This window comes from Balaenoptera physalus (assembly GCF_965194825.1).
Source record: "Balaenoptera physalus genome assembly, chromosome: 10".
NCBI lineage: Eukaryota > Metazoa > Chordata > Mammalia > Artiodactyla > Balaenopteridae > Balaenoptera > Balaenoptera physalus.
Window position 1 is genome coordinate 76,905,909 of NC_138889.1, and position 15,731 is coordinate 76,921,639.

The 15,731-nt window shown below is 51.9% G+C and overlaps 1 protein-coding gene across 14 annotated transcripts in view; it reads left to right on the forward strand.

Annotated features, from left to right (window-relative positions):
* Positions 1–15,731, forward strand: part of NAV2 (neuron navigator 2) — a 761,975-nt gene that overhangs the window by 728,157 nt on the left and 18,087 nt on the right. For all 14 annotated transcript variants that reach the window (XR_014267924.1, XR_014267925.1, XR_014267926.1 and 11 more), the window contains 6 exons: positions 914–1,149; positions 3,457–3,611; positions 3,822–3,893; positions 5,546–5,742; positions 6,653–6,771; positions 13,191–13,394. Coding sequence is in view for 4 of the 14 variants with exons in the window: in XM_082476565.1 (XP_082332691.1) it covers positions 914–1,149; positions 3,457–3,611; positions 3,822–3,893; positions 5,546–5,742; positions 6,653–6,771; positions 13,191–13,394 (983 nt within the window). In the remaining 10 variants the exon portion in view is untranslated. The remainder of the gene's footprint in view (positions 1–913; positions 1,150–3,456; positions 3,612–3,821; positions 3,894–5,545; positions 5,743–6,652; positions 6,772–13,190; positions 13,395–15,731) is intronic.

Below are 15,731 nucleotides of genomic sequence, written 5' to 3' on the forward strand. Positions count from 1 at the left end.
AGACCAATTCTAGGAAAGTCTTAGGCCTGTACCCAGAAGATCTCATTTGGGATCCTTCATCAGGATGATTCTAGAACAGTCATTGTGCTATCTTTGGTTGGGGAAGATTGGAAACAAATGTATAGATGCGTTAGGGGGGTCTGTTTGGAGTGAATTAATTATGTGGATGGAAGATGCTACTGTAAAACAGAATAAGTGCTTTTCAGTTTATTTTTTGCCTACATATAGTGGTTTCTTGAGGTGCTTTTTTAATAGAATTGCCTTAGGTTCTGGATAAGTAACCTTGGCTGGATCTCCTCTCTTGGGAATGATATGAAGAAAACAGCTCTTGTAAAGCCAACAGCCCTGAGTAATGAAGTTGTCCCAGGAGGGGGTGGCGGGGGGGGAGATGTTTGCTCTTGTTGTTGGAGAGGCTCAGCCTAGGTCTGCCAGTATTCACATCCCCAAATCAGATGGTCCCACCTTGCATTTTTCCTCATTTTAACGATAAAGTGTTGATACCTTCATGGTGTATCTGAGTGTGGACAGCAGCGGCACCTGGCGTGAAGGAAATAACAGGGTGAAGAGGCAGCCCCAGGGTCTGGGTGGACACGGGAGATGCACGTTTGGTTTGAGCCAACACCACCGGTAATGGTAAATCCAGAAAGACAAGTAGGGCTCAGAGTCTTATGAATTCTGCAGAGGATGGATGAGGACTGAGGGACCAGATGTTAAAGGTGAATCTGTGTGTGGGTGGCAGTCAGCCAAGCCAGGAGCCAGAGCACATGGTGCTGGTGAAGGGAGCCTGCGGTGTCCCTGGGTGGACGGGGCCGCCCAGGAAAGGGATAGCCTTGTGTTTTGGCAGTCCCAGGTGGGCAGGCACAGAGAGCCACCCTCTCTGTAGGGCTGCGAACACTTCCTCTCTCAAACACAGGGCTTGCGGAAAACAGCCTGGACTCGCTGGTGTTCGAGTCCCTGATCCCCAAGCCCATCCTGCAGCGCTACGTCTCCCTGCTGGTGGAGCACCGGCGGATCATCCTCTCTGGGCCCAGCGGCACTGGGAAGACCTACCTGGCCAACCGGCTGTCAGAGTACTTGGTGCTCCGGGAGGGACGGGAGCTGACAGACGGGGTCATCGCCACCTTCAATGTGGACCACAAGTCCAGCAAGGTGAGGAGGTCGTTCAGAGGCTGCTGCTTAGTCCTTTGAGAACTGGTGATGCCACCACCCCCGTGATGGCAAAGCAGCGTTTCCTACAATGCTCACCTCTGATGGTTATAAAAGCCTGGGGAAGGAGGTCAGAATGGAACTAGCAGAAAGGAAGGCTTTGACCCAAAACTTCCCAGCAAGAAGTTCCATGTGTAAGTCGATGTAGTTCATTTCTTACTTCCCCGCTGTGAGTTGGGCACGATGCTCAGTGCTGGTAGTTCTTTAAGGTCAACCCAGATGCTTCCACTTCAGTTTACCAAAAATTCATCACGAACCTACCAGGTTCTCTTGTTTTTCCAAAACAAAACCTTCTTTTGTGGAACAACAATAATAAGAACAACAGCTCACATGTGCAGACTGCTTACCCTGGGAGCAGCAAACTGAACGCCCCACAGCAGGACCTTCGAGGAAGTAGTTGTCACAATCCCATTTTACAGATGAGGAAACTGAGGCTTGAGGCAGATGACCATGTACCTAAAGCCACTCAGATAGCACTGAGCAGTAGACCGGAGCTCAAGTCGATGTCTTAGACCCCAGAGCCAGCAAATAGGCTTGATCCTGCCTCACAGGGAGCAGTGGAAACGTTCGGACAGCCTGACCTAGTCCCAGCCTAGGGTTATGAGGTGTTTTCTCAAACTTGTTCATTATCCATGCAGTGGTTGTTGATGGGTGATTCACTCTGGCCAAGGGGGCCAGGAAGTCAAAGGTGAATTGGAAGTGACTCTTTCACCTTAAGAATCACCTGGCATCCTTGAAGATGCAGCTCCCAGACCTCGTTCCCAGATGATCTGTTTCAGTAGGTTGTGTGGGGCTGGGAATTTGCACCACAAGTTCTCCAAGTGACGTGGACACAGGGACAGGACTACGGGAAGTGGTCAGAGCCCCTGTACCAAGATCCTCTGTGAATAAGCTCAGGAAAGGCGCCCTCTCCCGGGACCAGCGAGAGAAGGATCCTAGGCACGTGGCTGGAGGTCGAGCCAGGCTTGAATTCAGCCCCCACTCACTCCCCTTGGCCAGGCACCCTTGTACAGAGCCACAGCTCCCCAACTGTACCCTGCAAGCCTGCATAAGGAAGAGAGGGCTCCAAGCCTCAGGATTCCTGGCCTTGTCAGGTGCCGGAGGCCAAATACCCACAGTGGAGAGGAGCTAAAAGGTAAAATAACTAGTAACTTTAAAAATTGGGCTGCTTCTATTGCTAAAAGCTGCATTTTGACTTAAAAGGGAGGCGTGTGTGTGTGTAGGAAGCAGAGGACATGTGACCCCCCGAGCATCCAGGCCAGCGTGCAGGACAGTGGCATGGGGAGGCGCCCACACCGAGTCCAGATCCAGCCCTGCTGCCGACCCTCTGTGCCATCTCAGGCTGCTCACCTGACTGAGGGATGCCTCAGCTTCCTCATCTGTAACATGGAGACAGTCATAGTGCCCACCCCAGAGGGTCAAATTGTTGGGCACAGAAGTTCATATGTGTGAGGTCCCAGAGCCGTGCCTGGCGCAAGGTCACTCCATCCTCATGGTGATGATAATACCATCAGGAAGTTGTTCTGGGTTCACTGGCTGGCCCTTAGCTCACCGTTTTGGCCTTTCCCCATCGCACATTCTTCTTTCTCTTCCTTTTCTGATGCGCCCCTTGCCCCAGCCGTGCTGAGCTGTGTTCTAGTGCCAGCTCCAAATAGTGCCCTGCCCATTCTTCACAGTTAAGGCCAAAGGTTCCCCTTTCACCCAGACCTTCCAAGGCCCCCCATGCGTGGAGACCACCCCCCCTGCACCATTCACTGTCTGTCTGCCCCAGCACTCGTCAGCAGGACATATATGTGTTTGGGGGCAAGGGGGTCCTTTGCTGTGCTGATTCATCAAGGGCTTCTGTGTAGATGGCTCTCATGCAGTGCTGTGGATGTACGGAGGTGTATGAGGCACTTGTCCTCAGGGGCTTCCTGGGAGGTTGGCAGAGTAAGAAATAGTAGCGCTTCTAGAGACTGCTGGAGCAGGTGCAGCACCATGCCTGGGCACCCCCATGGTGCCTGCTCTTGCCCAGGTTTTCTGTTGCCTAGTGAATTCCAGAAGCCAGGGCCCAGGCCATCCTCACCACTCCCCCGCCCACACCCCCTGCGCCCAGGCAGACTGCCTGTAGTGGGCAGGCACTCAGCACCGGTTACCGCGAGGCCTCAGGAAGGACCCCTCTGCTGGTACCGGCCCGCGGCAGGGGAAGGCGCCGAGTACGTGCATCTTCCTGGGGGCGTTCACCCACTCATTCCTGCCCGGCCTCCGCAGGAACTGCGCCAGTACCTGTCCAACCTCGCCGACCAGTGCGCCAGCGAGAACAACGCTGTGGACATGCCCCTGGTCATCATCCTGGACAACCTGCATCATGTCAGCTCCCTGGGCGAGATCTTCAACGGGCTGCTCAACTGCAAGGACCACAAATGGTAAAGGCAGCTCTGGACCTCGTGGCCCCTGGGAGAGACGCGTGCTACAGGGGGTAGGAGCGCTGCACGCACGTGGCAGGGAGGGGCTGGGGCGGGGGATGGGGTGGGGTCGCATGGCGGGAGGGGCAGCAGCCATCTACCTAGGCCCTTAGATGCCCCGGGACGCTGCGACACCTTCTCCAGCTCTCTTACCCTTCATTTCCCCCGCAGCCCTTATATAATTGGCACAATGAACCAGGCTACCTCTTCTACTCCCAACCTGCAGCTTCATCATAACTTCAGGTAAGGAGTCATTTTTTGAGTACGTGCTGTATGCCGGGAACTGTGAGCATTTTTCCCCGCTTCACTCATTTGATTCTCACAAAAGCCTCAAGTCATTAAATTTATCATTCTCAGTTTACAAGTGGGGAGAATTAAGTGGTTTGTGTGAGGTCACACAGCCAGTCGATGGCAGGGCTGACTTGCACCCAGATCTCTTTGAGGCTAAGTCCTGGGACAGCAGTGCCCCGGGGGCAGCTCTGGGCAGGGACTGTCGTCACGCAACCCTGCACGTCACCAGTGGCACGTCTGTCTGTCCCAAGCGGACATGAGCAGTGAAAGCTCCTGCTTATGAATGTCTTCATGGAGCAGAGCCTGTGGCCTTCGAGCTCCAGCTGCTGTGAGCCCTCTGCCCCAGCCCCGTACCGAGCTACCCCACTGCTGGGGTGTGGGACTTCTGCCATGCTAGGTTGTGTGGCCTCTCGCCTTGCCGTTGCGAAATGCCCTTCGCCCAGTCCTGGCGCTCAGCTGACTCCGTATACTCCTCCCCTGCCTGGGGCCTTAGGTGAGGATGAACAGCCGTCTCCTGGGGTGAGACCCCCCCTGGCTCATTTTCATGGCCATTCTGCTGGCATCCCTGTTGAAAGTAGACCTGAATTGCGGTTATCAGAGAAATACCAGCTCCGCCAGGTCACTGAGATCATGGGTCACCTCTGCATCCAGGCTGTCCCAGTCTTATCCATGCTTTCTCTTGAACGTCCCTCAAGACCTTTCTGCTCCTCTTCCCCCCCCTGCTTTCTGCTCCTGCCACATCATCTCCCAACACACTGTTGCAGTCATTTTCTAACCAGTATGCCTGCCTGCCCCTTGGCCCCCCCTGCAGGCCATCCTCTGTGCCAATGGCAACCGGAGTGAACATTCTAGAATTCAAATCTGACTGTAAATCCTCATGCAAGAAGTCCTTCAATGTCTCCCCATTGCCTCCAGAATGAAATCCAGGCCCCTTAGGTTAGCAGGTCAAGTCTAAACTCTGGTTACACTGAACCTCAGGCAGTTTCCCCAAACACCCCACACTGCTGCTCATGCCTTTGCAGATGCTGCAGCGTGCTCTCCACCCCACTGCCGCCCCGACCCCTGCTCCTGCCTTGCCTCATGTGGCTGCTCCGTTCATCTCCTTTGGTCTCAGCTCAGATGTCCCCTCCTCTGAGGAGCCTTCCTTGATTCCCCAGGTTTCATCATCTCTCGTTCCTCTTATCTGCCTCCTCCGCTAGACTGTGAGCTCCTGGGGAACAGGGGCTGTGTCTGAGTCATTGTTACAGCCCCACAGCCCAGCACGGAACCCGTCACAAGCACAAGGGGCAGTTAGCACAGTGGTCAGAGCTCAGCCTCTGGAGTTGGACTGTCTTGGTTCTAATCTTAGCTCTTCTGTTGACTAGCTGTTTGATCTTGAACAAGTTACATAACCTGTCTGTGCCTTAGAATTTCTACCTGTAAAATGGGTGGCGATCATATCTATGGCACAGGGTTGCTGTGAGGAGTTGTGAATTGATGTATGTGCAGTGTTCAGAAGAGTCCAGTTTGAGTATTAACATATGCACCTTCCAGCTCTAGTGAGCTTTGATTCATGAGGTTGGCCATAGTCTTTGTCATGGAAAAGTGTTCCTGACTTCTTCCAGGTGGGTGCTTTGTGCCAACCACACGGAGCCCGTGAAGGGTTTCCTGGGCCGGTTCCTGAGGCGGAAGCTCATGGAGACGGAGATCGGTGGGCGGGTACGGAACATGGAGCTGGTAAAAATCATCGACTGGATTCCCAAGGTCTGGCATCACCTCAACCGCTTCCTGGAGGCTCACAGCTCCTCGGACGTCACCATAGGTGGGGAGGGGAGGCCGGGTGGGTGCCGACAGGCGGGCTGGCAGGGGAGGGAAGTGCTGCTCCTGGGGCCCTGGCCTCCTCAGATGGCTGTCCCTGGGCCCTGGTAGCTGGGTGCTGCACTGGCCACATGGATAGAGAAGGGGACAGAAGGACAGGCACAGCCTAGACAGACCACCCCGGGCTGTCTCTGCCCTTCTCTCCTGCCCAGAGCTCTGGGGCTGATGAGCAGCAGAGACAAGTGTCCAGCCCCAGGCTGGTGCAGAAACTGGGGGCTCAGCGAGGGGCCCCCACCCCGAGGCTCCCCCAGGTGGAAACCACCCTGTGGGATTGGCTTTGCTTTATAAATAAAATAATGTTATCGACATTCCTAAAGCTTAAGCTTCAGAGAAAAAAAAAAAGATCACTGGTCATTCCACCATCCTGATGTAATCATTGTAATTTGAGCTTATTTTTTCTGTCATTGTCCGTACATGTTTCATGTAGTTGCAATCATAGTGTACATACAGTATGTTCTTTTTATTTTCACTTCAAATTGTCTCATGAGCATTCTGTATTGCTCTGCAAAATAATTACCCTGCAAAATAATCAAATGTGGGTGCACCGTCACTTCCTTAACTGTTTCTGTTCTCTCGGACATCTACTGTGCTTCCATTTGCAAAGGTTAGGACTACTAATATCTCAGTGAACATCTTTCTGCATAAAGCCTTGCCTCCCTTTGGGGTGATTCCCGAGAGGAGCGCGGTCCCAGGGTGGGGTTAGGGAGCCCAAGCCTCCTGCTCTGTGCCCACCACGTGGCAGTTGGTATTTCCGCTCTCGCTCAGAAAATGCAGGGTCCCTCCTGTGAGGGGTGCCCGGGCTGGCTTCTCCTGCCCCCCCGTTTCAGTCTGACTGAGTTCCCTGTGGTCCCCAGGTCCCCGGCTCTTCCTGTCGTGCCCCATCGACGTGGACGGTTCCAGGGTGTGGTTCACCGACCTGTGGAACTACTCAATCATCCCCTATCTCCTGGAAGCCGTCAGAGAAGGACTCCAGGTAAGAAGCGCACTGCCCACTGACCTCCTCAAAGTTCGAGGGACTGTTCTAGTGACCAGAAGGGTTGTCTTTATCTCCCTCTTCAGAAATCTGACTGACGTGAGGTGACAAGCCCTCACCTGTGAAGCCATCTGTCTAGCGCAGTGTAAGACACACTGGGCTGCAGATCCTGGCTCTACCACTGTTAGCTGTGTGACCCTAGGCAAGTCATCCAGCCTCTCTCTGCCACAGTGCCCTCATCGATGGAAGACAGAACGCTAGTACCGTGCCACAGAGAGTTATTGCCAGGGTTCAGTGACGTCATGGCCATCAAGTGCTCAGCCTAGTGAGTGCACAAGAACTGGACTATGTCACTTCACAGTTTGCAAAGCATCTGCTGTTTGGTTCAAGCTCTGCATTTGTCCTGGGGTTAGGCAGAGATTTTTTGGTTTTATCCCCATTTTTTAAGAGAAAATTATGGCTCAGAGTGAATAAGTGACTTGTCCAAGGTGAGGAAGTGGAACTTGAAGAATCTGGGATTTGCATCCAGGCCTCAGGTTCTTGGCCCTAAGCCCCATGGCACTCGCTGCCTGACGCCAGGACCCCTCACAGGTGACCCTGGGCCCACGTGGCTGCCCATCCCTCCTGCCCTGCTGCAGCTGGAAAGCCCAAATCCTTCACTTCTCACTCAACCCAGGGGCTAATGCTAGGAGCTTAGCAGTAAATTGGAGATTGTAACAGTTTTACTGTTGAGTCTGGAGGTGGCCTGAGAAGGTTGTCGGCTTTCAGGACCACTCTGAGTAATTAGCAGGCATCACGCACGGCTGAACAGTCCAGGAACGAGCTTGACAGCCGGGTTTCTGAGGGCTGTGTTTCCTCAGTACCGGACAGTGGGAGACACATGATGCTGGTGGAGGGCCCGGGGAAGGGGGGTGTGCACACCCACATGCGTGTGTGTGACGGTACACGTAGGGATTGCACACCCACATGCACGTGTGTGACGGCACACCTTAATGGCTTCCGTCAGGGTTTGTCATTTGTGTACGTTTAGCTGAGCCTGGCGGATGTTCAGCTGCTTTGTGTCTGTAACATGCAGCAGCACTGAGGGTCTTCGGAGACATTCAGGACAACCAGGGCTTGAAAAGGAAGGTGGTGCGCCTCTGGTCACTGGTATTTCATTGAACTGGAGCGTGTAGGCTGCGTATTCAAGCCACCGTGTTCAAATATAAGTGATTGTGAAGGCAGAGAGTAGCAAGAAATTCGGCAATCCCTTGACCGGCCTTAGTTTCCAGTGTCTGAAGATCATTAATTGATGGCAGCATTTTTTTTAAATTATAATTGACATACAGTATATTAGTTTCAGGCATACAACATAGTGATTTGATATTTTTATACATTACGAAATTACACTATGGTAGGTCTAGTTACCATCTGTCACCGTACAGAGTTATTACTATATAATTGACTATATTCCCTATGCTGTACATTACATCCCCATGACTTATTTATTTCACAGCTGGAAGTTTGTACCTCTTAATGCCCTTCAGCTATTTCTCCCATTGATGGCAGCATTTCTATTTTGTCGAATGTGGCTTTTGAAAGAAAATATGAACGATTTCAGATCTGTCAGTGGACTCTCTTTAGGTAGATAAATTCACTGGGTAAAGTAGCCATAATCTAGTCTTTACTCAAATGGATTTGTTAGGACCACAAACCCAAACAGCCACCCGGTCACTCCTGTTTTCTTGGGATGCCCCGCCTGCTGGATTCTTGGAGTCTGTTTCGTTCCAGAAGCTTCTCTCTCTTCCTATCAGGGGCTTCCGGGGACTGCAGTAGAAACCCGTGCTGCTCAACAGAAGCCACAGGAATTGCAGGGGAGGAAGGGGCACTGTTTCCTTCTATTTCTGCCTCGCCTCTCACTTCTCCCCTTTGCTTCTTTGCCCAAATACGTCTCCTGGTGCAGGACAGGAGTGACCTAGAGTGTGCTTGGAAAAAGTCGTGGGTGCTGTTGAATAAAGGCTTCCTGCCCAAGGAGGCACCAACCAGGAGGCGTAGGCTTTGCTCTAGCCTCCAGCTACCCATCAGAGGCCCCTCGTTGGTCCTCGCTAAGGATGGACAGTGCTAAGGCCCTGCTCCTTGGACCTCAGCTTGAAAGAAGACCTTGTGGGCATGGCTATGAAAGTGGGGTCTGATCTTCCCTGCCCGTCCTGGAGAGGTTGCTGAGGGACTTGATCTCAAGGGTCTCTTTCCCACCAAGAACAAGGAGGCTGTAGGTGAAAGGACTTGGGGGTGGCTGTGGAACAGCCCGTTTAGGACAAGGAACAGAAACATGCCACCGTCTCAGGAGACTCACCAGTTCACTGTGAGGCAAGAAAAGTCATCACTTCCCTGTGCTGTTGAGGTCTTTTGAAGGACAGTCTTTCAAGAACATGGAAACAACCAGGGGAGGCAACCAGAGTTAGCATTGTACCAAGTTGCTCAAAAGTGAGCCCTCCTGCCCCAAACCTGTGACTTCATCCCATTCTGCAGCCTGGGAGACCCCATGAAATCTGCAGATTCATGAGGAACCCTGGAGTGTCCTTCATGTCTCTAGTTTTGAAGGAAAGTTTGATGACATGTATTGAGAGGCTGCTACCTGCCAGGCACTGTGCCAGGGGCCTGACAGGCATGATTCCGTTTAGTTCTCCACGCCCAGTATGCACCTTACAGATGAGGAAACCAAGGCTCACAGGAGTTTTTGACCGTTCCCCAGTTCACTAGGCGGGGTGTGGATGAGCCAGCGTCGTAGCCTGTAGCTGACGCCTCGGTTACTTCCGTGATTTTTCAGGCTGTCCTGAGACCCCTGTTACTGCATCCAGACCCCTCAGGTGGCTCAGGGAACCAAGTATTGTGTTTCATAGCGTGACATTCTACATAAGATTTCATTTGACAAAATGACTCTTCTATTCAAAAAAAAAAGTTTAAAATTCCTCACTCTCCTTCGTGTTACCTTGAGTCCCGAGCTCACTGTGTGCTGGGCGCTGTGCAGGCCATTTACTCCGCCCTGACCCCGCGAGGAGTGCTGTGGCCATGAGGCTGTGGTTCAAAGCAGTTAAGCCCTTGGCCAAGGTCATAAGCTAAGAAGAGGTGGAGTCCCCAGATTGGGCTCTGGCGGGGCCGCCGGTGGTGGCTGGCAGCACAGAGACCCTGCTGCCATCAGGTCTCACCAGGGGCTTCCAGTCAGCCCCCCCAACAGGCACAGCCTTGCCTGGAGGAGAAGCGGCATCGCCCCCTAGTGGGTACCAGGTGTCATTGCAAGTTTTGGCTCCTGAGTCTTTTCCCAGTAGAGTGTGTGTGTGTGTGTGTGTGTGTGTGTGTGTGTGTGTGCGCGCGCGCGCGCGTGCAACTGCTTGTAGGCTCTTCCAGAATGTGTACCTTGATGCCTTCACATGTGATAAACATGTGCATCCCACAGAGTCAGAAGGTGCCCAGTGGCCAAGTTTTCAGTTTCCAGTGTCTTGGCTCCCTCTTCCAGACCCAGTGAGCATACTAGGCTCCTCCCTGCCTTGCGGAAAGTGAATGTCCTGTCTGTCTGTCTGTCTGTACCACTGTCTGCTGTTTCCCAGAGCTGCCTCAGGGCTCTGCAGTGGGACCAAGGAGCATTACGATACATCCTTTGCTTGCCACGGTACTTACCCAGCCATTCATCACCTGGACTTAGACATGTCCAGCAGCAAGTGGGGAGGCTTGTAAAAATATTCTCTGTTCTTGCAGACGACGTTAGATGTGTCCAGGTGTGCATTTGTCTTATGACTTAGTCCTCAGCCCTATTCCCTTTTGGAATTTTCATTGTAAACACTTGCCAAAGTGTCTAAAGCCTGCAGAGTCACTCAAAAGACCCCTGTCTCCCTGGTGGAAAGGAGGGAGTGGAGAGCCATTGATCAGATGACCCAACTTGCTCTGAGACTCTGGGCAAACCTCCCACTGCTAAGCCTCGGGTTTCCCGTCTGTAATCTGAAAAGTGTGGACTAGAAGAGTTTTTTCAGGCTGGCTCTTTGGAGCCCCAAAGTTCCTCAGACTACTCATAGTAGGGTCAGGGGAACAGAGCAAAAATTTAAAAGCCACGGGGCCAGACCCTCTAGGAACTTGATGAGCTCGGAATTCTAGGCTCTGTTGTTCTGCAGCCCTGAGCATCTTCTCTTCCAGGCTGGAGGATGGAGACAGAAGCAGTAGCTGCCAGAAACGACGTTTGGTTCAGCCTCACACATGTGAAATCTGGCTTGGGAAAGTCAGCTGAGTGCTGTAGGGAGAGCCCTTGGAGGGAGAAGCTTCTACAAGTTGCAGGAATGTTTCTTATGTGCAACAGGCTTTTTCAGTTCTAAATATCCCCAAGCACTTTGTGTTCCCTTCCTCCCTGACTCATACCCATGTGCACACGAACCTTCACATGATCCCTTCCTGCTCGGACCGTGAGTCGCCTTTCCAAGGTCAGACTGAGCTCTCAGGCCTGGGAGTCACCGCTGCCCCAGGTTAAGGAAGGTTTCGCAGTAGGCAGGGCTGGAGCACCAGACAGGAAGGGCGCTGGTGTCTGAAAGCGCTGAGCTCATAGAAGGCTGTGTATCTTGAGTGGAGGAGGAGGCGGCCATGGAGGAAGGGAGGTGGGTGGGCCTGTCTGCAGTGTGGGCAGGGCAGGTGCTTCCCTGAGACAATCGGAGGGGGCTTAGGCAATCATGAGACAGCAAGCCCAGCCCAGGTGACGTGTCCTCGTCGGGTAGACAACCTGGCCTGCATCTCCCTGCTCCGGTTTTGGCTGAGTCATGTGGCTCTTGCCGAGTGGTTCAGAGTGGAGTCTGTCAGGAGGGGTGGAGAAGGGAAAGGCCCAGACAAGGATGCCAGGGTCCTGGGTTCGAATCCAGCTCTGCTCCGAAAACTTTCACAACTGGCTCTTCTCTTTAAGCCGTAAGTTCTCCATCCGGTAGATGAGGCGGCTGGGACCCCAGTTCCTTCCAGCTGAGGCAGCCTGTGACCTGGGAAAGACGTGATTTTATCAGTCAGAGCTCAGCTCTCTTGTACTGTCAGCCTTCTCTCCCCACATCCCCCTCCCTCCCCTCTCAACTGTAAGAGTTCTGGGAGGACAGAGGGAGCAGGCAGACGGACAGACAGGCTGCGGTCCAGATGTAATTCCACTCTAGAGTCCCCCCTGCAGCTGTTGTGGTTCAGGGGGCTTTGGTCTTTGTACCCCTGTGATGCCCTACAGAGGGGGTGCCCTTCCAGAGCCACAGGTGGCACTCTCCTGGGTGGGCATGTCCTGTCCTGGCTGTGAGCCAGTCCTGCCACACCTGCTCAGACTTAAGTGGTCCACGGACCTGGGCAGACTTGGATTCCAGTTCTGCCTTCTCTCGTCCCTGGGCCTGGCTCCTTGTCTGGGAAACTTGGGTAGTGATGCTTCCTCTTGGAATCACATGGTGGTTAAACAAGATATTTGTCAAGTGCTTCTCGTAATCCCTGGCACACAGTGAGCTGTAAGGTGTGGCGGCAGGGGTGGTGTTAAAGAGGAAAGATACAGAGAAGGCACCCAGCTACGTGAGATGCAGAGCCTCGCCTTGGGAAGTGGTGCAGCCTAGGTTTTTGTTCTTTGAAGAGTGTATGTATTTCTTGAAATTGCCAGAAGAAGTCACTAAAATCATTGTATTATTCGGTATTTCAGGCTTAAGGAAAGGAGCTTGGAGGCATGGCACTGGTCTTACAAAATTATGTGATAATTCCGCTTTAAGAGCAAATTAGTTGTTTTGGGCAATTTTGAAAAATACATGAGGGAGGAGAAGCAGTTACAATTCCAGTACCCACATGGAACCCCTTTAACAATTTGCTGTTCTGAAAGTGACCAGCGCCTCTACACGGGGGCTCTGAGAGTCAGACTCACTTTAAGAAATGGGGTTTTATCGAGCCAGAGCCATTGGTGACCTCTGCCTGGGCTGCTGATACCCAGCACCCCATCTGTGTGCCGTGGAGGAGGGAGGGTACTCAGTGGGTTGACAGCACCTCTTTCCAGCTCCACATTCAGTGACATCGTGTTGGTAATTGATTGGCCACGGTGGGAGTATGCATATCATGGAAATTGGCAAACACTTCAAATCAGAGAGTTGTTTTTCAAGTTGGGTCAGCGAGGCTTAGAGTTGAGGGCGACACAGTGAGTCAGTGGCAGAGCTGAGATGTGAACCCAGGTCAGGCTGACTCCAAAGCCAGTGCTTTTACTCCCTAGGTCATGCTGCCTTTGGTCTTAGTACATCAAGGTGTCCGTGCCTTGGATGATTTCCTTAGGATTTCCTCTGGAAGTGGAATTACTCCATCAAGGGAAGCATAATGCTGGGCTTGGAGAGTTTTTCAGAAAGTTGCAAAACCAGGCCTGCAGAAGAGGTCTCGGCCCACTTCCTAACTGTTCCTTCTTTGTCTGTTTCCAGCTGTATGGAAGGCGGGCCCCCTGGGAGGACCCCGCCAAGTGGGTGATGGACACCTATCCTTGGGCAGCCAGCCCCCAGCAGCACGAGTGGCCTCCCCTCCTGCAGCTCCGGCCCGAGGATGTCGGCTTCGACGGCTACTCCATGCCTCGGGAGGGGTCAACCAGCAAGCAGATGCCGCCCAGCGATGCTGACGGAGACCCGCTGGTGAGTTCTCGGCTTCCAGAGCGGCTCGGCATTCACTGAGCACTTACTGTGTATTGGGCCTCATGCCAGGCACACTGGAAATTTGGAAGTGACTGAGCCCCAGCCTTGCTTTGGAAGGCTAGACCTATCCCAAGATTTGGGACATTTTTGCCAATATTTTCTTCCTTGTTTTTAGTTTTTCACTCTTGTCTTTAACCCCTCTGAAATTTTTCAGATAAAAGTTCAAGAATTTGATTTTTCTCCCTAAATGTCCCTACACCACTCTTCGCCCTCTGGTTTGAGTGCCAGCTTTATCATGTCTTGCCCAGTAGCCCAAGCCAAATGGTCAGGAGCTTAGGCAGGGAGAGGTTTGAGGGCGGGAGGGACTCATGGAGGAGAGGGCAAGGGGGCCTGAATGCGGGTCCCCTGGCCAGTGACATGAGTTAAGCCTTTAACGCTGCCTGAGCACCTTTACTCCACTGATGATAAAGCAGTAAAGGCCCTTTAAGAAGAACCTGGGTCAGAGATCATACCACTACAATTCTAGAACTCTCTGCCAATGTAAGACCCATACATAGGCATACTGCGAAATTAGACCTAATAAATCAAAAGCCCTATTAAAAGAAGGTTGAGGGCTTCCCTGGTGGCGCAGTGGTTGAGAATCTGCCTGCCAATGCAGGGGACACGGGTTCGAGCCCTGGTCTGGGAAGATCCCACATGCCGCGGAGCAACTAGGCCCGTGAGCCACAACTACTGAGCCTGCGCGTCTGGAGCCTGTGCTCCGCAACAGGAGAGGCCACGGTAGTGAGAGGCCCGTGCACCGCGATGAAGAGTGGCCCCCGCTTGCCGCAACTAGAGAAAGCCCTAGCACAGAAACGAAGACCCAACATAGCAATCAATCAATCAATCAATCAATCTTTAAAAAAAAAAAAAAGTTGAAGCACATATACCAGAACTTCCCATGGTTAAATGACCATTATCATGCTATAAATTTAACCCTGAGCTTTCTTGGCAACTAAGGCAAAAGGAAAAACACTGCAAAGAATATTGCTTGCATTACCTAATGAAAGAACATATTCATAAGAGATGCGGCAGGATTAAAAGACAGTTGACTTGCTTTTCTATCCCTAGTGACTAACTGATTTGCTAGATAAAAAATAATAATAAGAGGTGCTTTGGGGTTGTCTGCCACCCCTGACAGGCGGGATGCAGCTGTGGTCCTATTGAGACATTTTAAACGGGAATTTTATTTTAAATGGATTTATGGCTTGTATTACTAAGCACAACCTAATTTGCAGTGTTTACCACAGTGGTTTTCCAGAGGAAAGGATCAACCTGTAAAAGGCCATTTCTAACGTTGACCGTTACTAAAAGCCAAAGTCATGGAACTATTTTTGGGGGTTCAAGCTCATGAACTCTAACTTATGTAAAAATAGAATTTAGGATATCTAGAGGAAAGAATGGCCAGCTCAGCCCTGGACATTCTTTTCTTAACCAGGGATATTTGTGTCACTGACTAAACACAGAAGGCATTTAGGTAAGACCTGGGGTTCTCCGAATAGTTACACAGAATTGTCCTTCCAACCTCAGGCTCCCAGAAGTCAGCCATGCCGGCCCAGCTACCTCTACTTACCAAGTTAGATACTTGGTGTTTCCCCCCAAGTCCTCTTCTCTCTGCCCAGGACCACAGGTGTCTGCTATGATAGCCCTCTTGTTAACTGATCTCTCACTCTCCTGAGACTGAGGCCTCCAGGAGGGCAGGACTGTCTTGTTTTTATTCCAGACCATATACTATGGGTACACAGGGAGTGTTTGATGAGTGAATGAATAATCCTGGCTGCGAAGGATTTTTCCTTGTACTTCCGCTCCACCCCTTCCCGGTTGCAGCCATGCAGATGGACACCAGTTGGTGGTGCTTCTGTGGTTGGCCCACCCGGGCCCACTCTGCTAGGCATCCTGAGGGGCAGCCAGCCAGGGGGCAGCTGGATTTCACGCCCAGCTGCACCAAGTCTGAAGATAGCTCAGAGAGACCCTATCTTCCTAATTTTGCTAGATAAAATATAAAATACATACACACACAGTTTATAGTTGTAAATAAAATTAAAGTATTGGTAGTTTTCAGTTCCCCATCTCCCCTTGAACACAAATGACCAATAGACTGTAGACCAGGGAAGACGGAAGAACACTGTCTTTAAACTCTTAAGAGAAATGATGGTGATGATGATAGCAGATTTATCACATTTATTGAACAGTTACTATGTGCCAGGCCCTATGCTAAGGGTTGAATACACATCATGTCGTTTAATTCCCTACTTCAGCCCTATGGGATGGGTACTGCTGTTTTCTCTATTGTATGGA